At 40.1% G+C, this 10,521-nt stretch overlaps 1 protein-coding gene across 2 annotated transcripts in view; it reads left to right on the top strand.

Moving 5' to 3' along the window:
* LOC102248341 (hepatitis A virus cellular receptor 1-like) overlaps nucleotides 1–5,129 on the top strand; it is a 26,412-nt gene extending 21,283 nt beyond the window's left edge. The window contains exons 9-11 of one of the 2 annotated variants that reach the window (XM_014543154.1): nucleotides 1,257–1,371; nucleotides 2,458–2,494; nucleotides 4,637–5,129. In XM_014543154.1, coding sequence (XP_014398640.1) covers nucleotides 1,257–1,371; nucleotides 2,458–2,494; nucleotides 4,637–4,736 — 252 coding nt within the window. In that variant the 3' untranslated portion in view covers nucleotides 4,737–5,129. The remainder of the gene's footprint in view (nucleotides 1–1,256; nucleotides 1,372–2,457; nucleotides 2,495–4,636) is intronic. The other variant, XM_005870535.2, reaches the window with a different exon arrangement.
* Nucleotides 5,130–10,521: the final 5,392 nt, after the last annotated feature.

Raw genomic sequence — 10,521 nt, 5'->3', positions numbered from 1 at the left:
TAGGTAAGGTAATTCCAATGCAGCTTTTCCCTCCCAGATAGTGGCCATTTCCCTTTAAACATGGATGGCGTAAGTTCTAAATTACCCTGTTATTTCTCGCCATGTTTTTCTGGACGTGTCTGAAAGTTCCTTTCCCAAGGACCCTGCTCAATCTGTAGTTGACAGACACACAGAAACAGAGGTTCAGAGAAGTGTAATAACTTGTTGAGGGTCTCACAGCAACTAAAAGAGCCAGGATTCTGACTCCAAAGATTAAACTTTTATGCAGCAAGAAGCTTGATCCTTCTCTCTGATCTTCCTTTCTGTTAAAATATCTACCCTGTGGGATCTTTTTAGGGTTAGAGCTAAACTATGTAAAGGGGCCTGGCCTGATGCTTGGCATGTTTTGGGCTTATTCTAGGAGGATAATCCCTTATAAATGACCCCGGGAGATTTTAAACAAAATTCTGCATTTTTAACCAATTGCATAGCATTTTAAGTTAAATGTTAACCAGGGCCAAGCTTGTGAGTAAGCTGATTTTAGGTCCATTTATTTTTATTTAGTTAGTTATTTATTTTTATATTTCTTTATTGATTTCAGAGAGGAAGGGAGAGGGAGAGAGAGGTAGAAACATCAATGATGAGAGAGAATCATCAATTGGCTGCCTCCTGCACGCCCCCTACTGGAGATTGAGCCTGGAACTCAGGTATGTGCCCTTGGCTGGATCGATCCTGAGACCCTTCAGTCCACTTGCAAAAGCTCTCTATCCACTGAGCAAAACCGGCTAGGGCTCAGGTCCATTTATATAGACGTAAATAGAATCTTGAATTATAGTTAAAAACAAAATAAGGACTGTATCAATGGCCAAATTCATGAATTAAGTACATCCAGATAACATCACCAAGTCAACTTCTACATGAACATTTTTTTTCTTTTTTAGTATCAGAAGAGAATATATTTATGAAAATAACTTATTGATTTCTTTTGAAGATATTGGTAATTTACATGTAATAAGGAGCACACTTCGCACCCATATAAATCCCACTCCAAGCATGATGTAAAACATTTCCAATACCCTAAGTACATATTGAATTTCAAATTCTCTTACAATTTCACCATGGTTACAACCTCAGGAGATCACTTGGTCTTACCCATCATGATCTAGAAGTAGACAAGGGCCAATTAAGATAAATGTGTCTGAGTACATTATTTGAGGAAATGATTGCTGTGTATAATTCTAACAAGAGGCTTTTTCAATCTGCTGATGTTCCCTTAGCACACGGACTTGAATCAAAATTCATGCTTGAGCACCAATAAGTCACTCTACATTGGACTCTCCATTATGGCCATGGTATTGTTGCTCACTATTTTGGCTGCCATAGTTTCCACAAGTAAGTCATTTCAGAACTGTGCAGAGTGAGGGCTGTCTAGCTAAACTGCCTGGGTCTAGGGAACTTCACACACCACGTACTTTTGATTTCTCATAACTTCCCTGTTTCATAACCTTGTTCTTTTTTGTTTTTTTCTTAAAAATATTGGCCTGTAAAGGACAAAGGAAATTTAAGTTCTCCACAGGAGAAATAAAACACTAAGAAATAAGGGTTTGTTGGGTGAAGCTGGGATTTGGAAGGCAACAAACCACTGTACTAAGCAAATTTGTTCTCTCTTCTTCCTTCCTTGCCCTCAAGACCCCGTTTTTGATCCTATGAAGGATAATATTGTTGAGAGTCTTACAGCACTCACTTAGCTGAAGAGGAAAACGAGACATTGGAGGGAAACAGATTTCAGGTCAAGGCTAGACCAACGGGTTTCAAAAACTAGCCATCCACCAGCTCTGTATGAGTACGTGTGTGTGCAGCTGGCCTCCATGGATGAACCACAATCATCCATTTTTAAAAATGAAATATGATTATTAATAATTGCATTAAAGTAAGATTGGGCATATGTGTGAATACACTAAACCATTAATAAACATGAGATAGTTTGCACACCGGGGCTTCTTTGGGTCCTACTGAGTCAACAGTCACAAGGAAGAGCCTAGTCTGAGTTTTGTTTGTTTTCCTTTTTTAAAAAACATTCTTCTAGCCCGGCCAGGGTGGCTCAGTGGTTGAGTGTCATCCCCTGCACCAAGAGGTTGCTGTTTTGATTCCTGATCAGGGCACATGCCAGGGTTTGGGGCTCTGTCCCCAGTAGAGAGCTTTCAGGAGGCCGCCCCAGTAGGGGGTATGCAGGAGGCAGCCAGTGTTTCTCTCTCTCCCTCTTCGTCCTCTTCCTCTCTCTAAAAATCAATAAAAACATATTAATAAACAAACAAAAACATTCTTCTAAATTTAATTTTTTCCGCCTCTGGCTTTGTACAGATTTCGTTTCTATTAAAGTAATAGCAGAAGTACTATGCTAGTACATGGTTAGAAAAAGATCTCATAAACTCTTTGACTGACATGTTTTATTTTCTCTTCAACTCTTCCCCAATTTAGAATATTTGTGTGGGAAAATAAAGGTGTTGCAAAGAAGGTAAGCTTGAAGGGTTCGTGTCAATGCCTTTTGATGTTTCTACTCTAATAAAAATAAATAAATAATTCTCTCTGTTCCTCTCCTCTTTCTCCTGAACTCTCCAGTTTACACCCTGGATCCTGACAAATCGAATTCAGTGGCTGCCTCCATCACTGTCCACACCTTCCAGTGATATTGTTAGCTTTCTATATTTACATGGAATTGTGCCATGAACTTCTACAGAAACGGCACTTCAATCCTAAACTCTCAGACTAAGGGAACTAAATCTCAATAGTGTTTGATGAAATTACATTGGGATGAGTTGTTTGGTTTGTTCTTGATGTCCTTCAGTATTTTGTTTACTGAAAGCGATGACTGAAACAGACAAAACATAGAAGCAAATCAACAGAGTCCTTTTAGTGCTTCCAGGCAGAAAGCATGGGGAATGTAGACCAGGGTAGTGGGCTGTGTGAGTGAGCCTGATGGAGTAGGAGGCCACTGGCAAAGATCTGGAGGAAGACAACTCCAGGCTGAAGCAGTCCCCCATCCCCTGTCGTTCCACACCCAGCATGCTCTGCTACTTTACATTAGATATCGGGCTTCATAAGCATTTGATGTACAATTTTTGTAAATCTAACCTATTGCCCAGTTAAAACTTAAATCTCCTTTACTTCCATCCACTTCCTGTGGCCATCTAAACAAACACCTGTAATGGTATGAAACCAGTACTTACCACTAATCCCAAGTAGCCTGCTTCTTTTAGTCCAGTTAGGGCTTTCAGCAAGGTCTTTCTTTGATTCACCAGCCATCCCTTTTAGGCTGCCATTCATTATTCCTAGTTCTGTTTTGTTGGATGTCAATCTTTTCTATGTCTTAGTTCCATGAGCCAATCCACAGACTTTGCCTTGAACAATAACCAACATATTGCTAGTGCTCCATAAATGTTGGCTTCTATTATTGCAATAAAGCCCACATAGCAATAAACCTGTGAGATAGGCACTATTATTCTCACTTTACACATTGGAAGTCGGCCTCAGAAACATTAAGTGACATCCAAGTTCATACCATACAGCAGATAAAAGACTCAATATTAGGTCTTTTGGGGTCCAGAACCCGGACTATAGAAGATTTGACTGCCTGCTTTCAGCAATAGAAGGAAAAAGAATACTCCTTAAGGCAGAAAAGCATGATTCCTGTCTTTTCACTGTCGATATTTTCTTTATGTTTCTTTTTAGTTGATTTTTGCCCTTTTCCTGTCAACATATTCTTTACATCCACCTCTTATCAATTATAAAAGAAACAATGTAGAAAATATTGTAAAATATAAAAGAGCAAGAAAAAACAAGAGAGAGAGAGAGAGAGAGAGAGAGAGAAGGAGAGAGAGAGAGCGCATTTATGATGACACCTTTGGGGCAGCTCTTTCACACTGACTCATTTTGAACTCTTGACACCTAAACTGGTTCTCACATGTACGCCTGGTTCCTTTAATGATCATTTCTGGGCAGGCTCAGGTAATAAAAACCATCACTGTGCACAAATTATAAAACAGTAGCTATATCAAAACTCTACACATAACCTTTTTATACATTTGCTGGGTGAGTGTATTATGAAAGTCATCTAACACATGGCTTTCCCATTCTGATCATAAAGACACAGTAAGATTTTTGACATCATGATCCAGTACACACTTATGTGAAACAACACTATATTACTACATAACACACTCTGATATTTTGTATTCTGTTTATCCTAAATACAGGAAGTAGACAACTATATAGATTTAATAACCCTCTCTAAAGAGCACAATCCACAGTTGGAAATACACCAGCCAAACCATTTCATAGCCACCTTTGTGAATATGCATCTTGATTTAGTACTTCCATTTCATGTCTGACAACTGTCTTAGATTTTCAACTGTTGTATTCAATTACATGGATCTCTTGAAGGACAATAGTCTAATACATCTTAGGTTTTGCTTTGCTATTTTTTTTCAATCCTGCTTATTAAACAAACTTTCCCACAACTTAATATTTACAACTCTGGAATCATCTAGTCATTTAATAGGTTGTGTGAGTGGGGCTCTAGTGTTGCAAATAGACAAACGTGCTGCTCGTTATTTAGAAATGATCTGCTTTTCACTTACTCATGTTATTCTTTTTGTAGTGAAGAACTTCAGACGGGAACTTCGCAAAATGAAACTGCAGTGCACTACCAAGCACATGAAAGTATCTACTTTAAGAATGATCTTCACAATGTGCCTTAAGACCCAGAGGTTCTCCAAGGCTTTAGGCCCTTGACTGCAGAAGGCAATGACCAGATCTCACCATGTCTGTCCTTTTCAGCTCCAGGATGATTTTTCTGTCAATATTTCATGGCGTTACAACATGTCAGTGATGTTGGTTAGAGTGTCTTTAGCTCATCAGTGTGTAGTCACCCTTATTGGTAATTAGTCTTAATTTTTTATACAAAAATTGGCACAGTCTTTCTGGGCATAGCAGAGCTCTCTCCCAAATACAAACTGAACATTTTAGAATTGTATATTTTGTTTAGACCCTATGAGTCATGTATCCATCAAGAATTCTCATTGGGTAGACAATAAATGAACCAATACTTTGGTCACCATAGCTGTCAAAAACATTAAAATAGGACTTAAAATCAGAAAATCTGATTTGGTACTTAAATGAGTTCACTTGGAAGCATTTCTTATCTTGCAACTCATAATGTTAAATTTCTTAAGTTACTGTAGGCTTTCAAATCATGGAGGTTCACAAGTTTTTATTTACCTGGTGGGGAAATAAAGTTAGTGTGGTTACGCACTAGATCTTTTTTTCTTTTTTGGCTCTGAAAATATAAGGTTTTAAGTGCTTTCCCTGGGACGAGGATGGGGTTTTTAGTAGTTAGAAGAAGGTAGAATGTTTAGTGGACCAAGGAAATACCAGAATAAGAAAATCAATTGCCATGTGATTTAACACATGTATGCTATTTTTGCTACATCTATGTCATAGTTCCAGGCACTCATATAGACCAGTGTCAGAGAATCCAAACTAATTTTTAGGATGATGCAGGACAGAGATAAATAAAAGGAAAAACAAAAGGGAGAGAACAGGGAAAAGAACTTTCTGCTTAGAAAAGTAAGTTTGCAAATATAATAGTGTTGTTTGAGAGTGTTGCTAGTTTCAACTGAAATTCTAAATTGTTCCCAACCATTTAAATTAAGACTAGAGCTACCATATGATCCAGCAATCCCACTCCTGTTTATATACATGAAAAACTCAAAATCATGTATTTGCAAAATATATGCACCCCTATTTTCATTGCAGCACTATTCACAGTGGCTAAGACATGGAAACAACCAGAGTGCCCTGCGATAGAGGGCTGGATAAAGAAGATGTGGTACACAAACACAAATGGAATACTACTCAGCCATAAGAAAGGATGAAATAGCGCCATTTGCAACAACATGGATGAATCTTGAGAACATGATGCTAAGTGAAATAGACAGAAAAAGCTAAGAACCATATGATTTCACTCATATGTGGGACATAAAATTGAAACTTAGGAATACAAATAGCAGTGTGGTGGTTGCCAGAGGGAAGGGAGTGGGGGGAGAAGGGGATCCTAATATGAGGTGACAGGAGAAGATTTATCTTTTTTTAAAAAATATATTTTATTGATTTTTTACAGAGAGGAAGGGAGAGAGATAGAGAGTTAGAAACATCGATGAGAGAGAAACATCGATCAGCTGCCTCCTGCACATCTCCCACTGGGGATGTGCCCGCAACCCAGGTACATGCCCCTGACCGGAATCGAACCTGGGACCCTTCAGTCCGCAGGCCAGCGCTCTATCCACTGAACCAAACCGGTTTCGGCAGAAGATTTATCTTTTGGTGGTGGGCACACGTTGCAATATACAGATCTTGTAACATAGAAATCCACACATGAAACCTGTATGTTCACGTTGACCAATGTCACCCCAATCAATTTAATAAATAAATAAATTTAAGAGAAAAAGTATTATGAAAGGATGAATGTTTCTTTTTTTTCATATCAAATTCCAATGCTATTCCTTCTTCACAATCGAATTAAAATTTTGGGTTTGCCAAGAGAGTTAAACAAAGCAAAAAAGGTAAGGATATTTTTAGCCACCAAAAACATTTATTTTTTTCTCTTTGTATCAGAAACACCTATACATGAATAGTTCACAGGGCTGGGTAATAATTTCAGTTTGAGTTAATCCTGAATTAATTCACACATGGAGTTCAGTGTTACTCACACCATAGTGGTCTAGGAGGGCTTGTTTTTAAAGGCAAGATTTTTAACACCTAGCTGCAGAATTCTAGAAAATTAATAGCACCTCTGAATAAAGGTTAAATGGGCAAATAATATGATTAAGCATTATTTACTGGGTTTCCCAAATAGGATGAGACTAATATGGTCTAAAAAATCTTGTTCAAGCTACAATGCTTTTCTTCTATTTATTATTTATATGTTTATTTTGTTAATCTTCACCTGAGGATATTTTCCCATTGATTTTTAGAGAGAGGGAAAGACAAAGAGAACTATTGCTGTGAGAGAAACACACCGATTGGTTGCCTCCTGCAGGGCCCAGTCCAGGGAGGAGCCTGCAACCAATGTACCTGCCCTTGACTGGAATCAAAACCAGGAATCTTGGGTTCACAGGCCGATGCTCTATGCACTGAGCCAAACCGGCTAGGCTACAGTGTTTTCCTTTTAAATGCAAAACAACATACATAAACAGAGATTTCATATTAAAGCCAAGATTTTGGTTTTTCGGAAAGACCTGGCAACATTGAACCGCATTCCTATGCAATCAGGGCCTCATTAGGTGGCATTCCATTCTCTTAGCCCACCAGCCCTTGACTAAACTGCATATCACATACCTGCTTCATGACTTGTGGGCCTTTGAATTTATGCTGCCTCTCCCAGTCTCCATACTTTTCCTGTAGATGTATGATGGCACATTAAAGGCTCTGGGAGTCTGGCTAACTATGTTTAATCCAGAATTTCCAAAATTTGTTTGAAACCCATGAGCAAGGATGGCTTCTGGCATGCCTGTGAGGGTGTGGGGATACAGAATTAGAACTAGGACTTGAGTTCTATCTTAACTCTTACCAGTAACACTGGATTAGTTTAGGGCAAGTTGTTCTTTATGCCTTCATTTTTATATCAGAGATAGTTCCATACCCACATCAGATCCTAGGGGTAACTCTAATGATGACGACATGTTATTTGTGAGAAGGCTGAAAAGTGAAAAATATTACAGATATGCAAAGGGCTTTTATTTTGGCTGAGTTTTTGGTAATAGCAGGTCTAGTATTAATGCTCAGTAAATAATTTCAACAGTGTTACATTCATAAGTCTCTTGTTCTAGAGTACCACTCTTTCTGAATAATATTTTTTGAAAAGTTGATATTGGGTAATTTGGCTATGATTTAATGCTGTAGAAAATAACTGTCAATAACTGAGAGGAAGAATGGGTTAGAAGGAAGGAAGGGGGAGGCATTTAGCTAATATTATTATTTTCTGTAATTTCATCAATATTGTAGAATGTATTGAGTTTCGTTTTTGATCCTTTGAAACAGTTGAGATTTCATTTTCTACAATCTGTCCTGGGACATTAGGACATGGGTGTAATTAAGGCCATATTTTAAATTTGGGAAATTTTGCACATTTTCAAGAAGCAGCAGAACCAATCTTTCACTGATGACTGTGAAGATAATTTTGTGAGTACATGAAAGTGTGAGAGTCTCTTATTTTCATTGTAGGAACACTCACCAATAAATGTGACTTTTGTTTTCATTTTGAAAACTGACTTCTTTTCTCAGGCTCATCAGTTGGGGCCTGGCATCTTCAGCTTGCGGTGGATTCCCAGGACAAGGGCAGGCGGGGCAAGATTTGAGAGCCAAGTATGCCTGGCAGCCCGGTAAGTGCTGGGGGTGGAGTAGAGCACAACCCTGAACTCCACTTCCCAAGGAGCTCCCATTTAATAGGGACCCCCCCCCCAAACCATCAATTCTGCTACCAATAAATGGTGAGGAGAATGAGAACATGGTGATAGAATGGGCTTTTCAACCATGGCATTTGGAGCCAGATAACCCTTTGTTGCTGGGGGCTGCCCTGTGCATTGTGGGATATTTAGCAGCATCCCTCACTTCTACCCACCAGGGGACAGTTGTGCCCTTCCAGCTGTGACAACTGCAAATGTCTGCAGACATTACCAAATGTCTCCTGAGAGACAACATCACCCCTGGTTGAAAAATCAGGGTGACACAGGATGCCTGGGGGTGTGAGGGATGTGAGTGGGGAGTGGTGAAGGTTGGTCAGGGACTGCCTCTGAGAAAGAGGTGACATTTGAGTTGAAACCAAACAAGGCACCCACTTGGAGGAATCCACCCAATGCACGGGCCTTGGGGCAGGAAGAAGCTTGTGCATTAAGAGGGAGAAAGTACGGTGTGTTTCAAGGACTAACAGCCATGTGGCTGCAAAGGGCCCTATGAACACTTCTGTTTGAGAAGAGTCCCACTCTTAGAAAACAAAACACTTTATATATTAAGGCTTAAACCTGCTATTCATCACCAAATTATGCCAAAAAGAAATGAATCATTTATTAACGTGCTTCAGTGACACTGTTCTAAGTTTACATATAAAAAGCCAGTTTGGTTGGTTGGGGTGACAGAAGAGGGTATGTAGGGGAAGGATAGGGGGAGAGAGTTACATCCTGGCAGTGAGGGGCTTTTCACAGGGCTGTGTGAGGGCACCCTGGCCTCGGGAGAGGGGTCCTGGAAGAAGAAGAAGGATGGGGTGTCAGAGTTTGATCTACTGGGCTGGGTAGCTGCTGAAACCACTCTTCCCAAACTTGCAGCCCGGAATAGTGGAGAGATGTTCTCCAGTTGTGATATTTGCCTCAGATACCCACTCTCCACACCGTAGGTCAACCCACTTGTTGGGAAAGCATGCCTCCTGTATTTCCACTGGGTGTGTTATTCCTCAAGGCTCAGCTCAAATGTCACCTCTCCAGTCCTGCAGGACCTCACTCCCCAAGGCAGAATTTACCTTGCGAACACTTCTGTGGAGCCCTCTTTAGCTACTGGATGAATATTCCAGGCATGGTGCTATTGCCTAGCTTGGGTCATTCTACACGAGGCCAGGGCCCTACCTTGCATGCGGGGCACATCTGGATGAATTACAGAGACACCCCCCTTCCTTTTTCTGGCTGGCACAGCCTCTGAGACAGGACAAAGGCTTGTCAAATGGAATCTGTCCAAACTACAAGCATAAATAGTGACTATAGTGACCCTATAACATTAGAGATGTGTGAGTTGAGGACACCTTGTATACTGAGCAGTCTGAGGGAAGTGTATGCAGTTTCTCAGCACCCAGCTTACACATAGTAGGTGCTTTCTACGTAACTATAAAGATTGGGGAATAAATTCAAAGAATGTTTCCTAGAACCTCCCTGTGTGTGCTGGGAATGAGGGGGGGAGAGGAAAGCTGAGTGTGTTTTTAAAAAAATTTTTATTGTTCAAAGAGCTGAGTGTTTTTAAAACTTGTTTTGTGAGATAGAAAGAACTCTCTTCATATGACCGGCTGGAGTCTGTGTGCACCTCAAGAACTTTCTGAGACCCGTGCTTTGCAACCTTGGCTGTACATTAGAATCACCTGGGAAGCGTGGCCAACTACGCATGCCTAGACCAAGTCAATCAGAATCTCAGCTGTGGGGCCAGATAGGCTTATTTTTTAAAAAAATCTTCCAAGATGATTTCAATGTGTAGCTGAGAACCACTGAGCTGGAGAGACTTGGTGAGGGAAGGTGAGAGCTTGTGTCCTTGTTCTGTGTGAAGAAGGGAAAGCATAAAAGATTCAGACTAAAACAGAAGAATATCAACAGCGGGCTGGGACAGGTGGGAAGACGCTGGGTGATAGCAGATCTTTCCTTTGTCTGGCTTGCATGGCAACAGCATTATATTGGGAATGAAAAAAATGGATATTGCCACGTGTTTAAAAGCTTCTCAGGAAGCCAGCCCGCA

The sequence above is a fragment of the Myotis brandtii genome, unplaced genomic scaffold (genome assembly GCF_000412655.1).
Source record: "Myotis brandtii unplaced genomic scaffold, ASM41265v1 scaffold32, whole genome shotgun sequence".
Classification (NCBI taxonomy): domain Eukaryota; kingdom Metazoa; phylum Chordata; class Mammalia; order Chiroptera; family Vespertilionidae; genus Myotis; species Myotis brandtii.
This window is presented reverse-complemented; position numbering and strand designations above follow the sequence as displayed.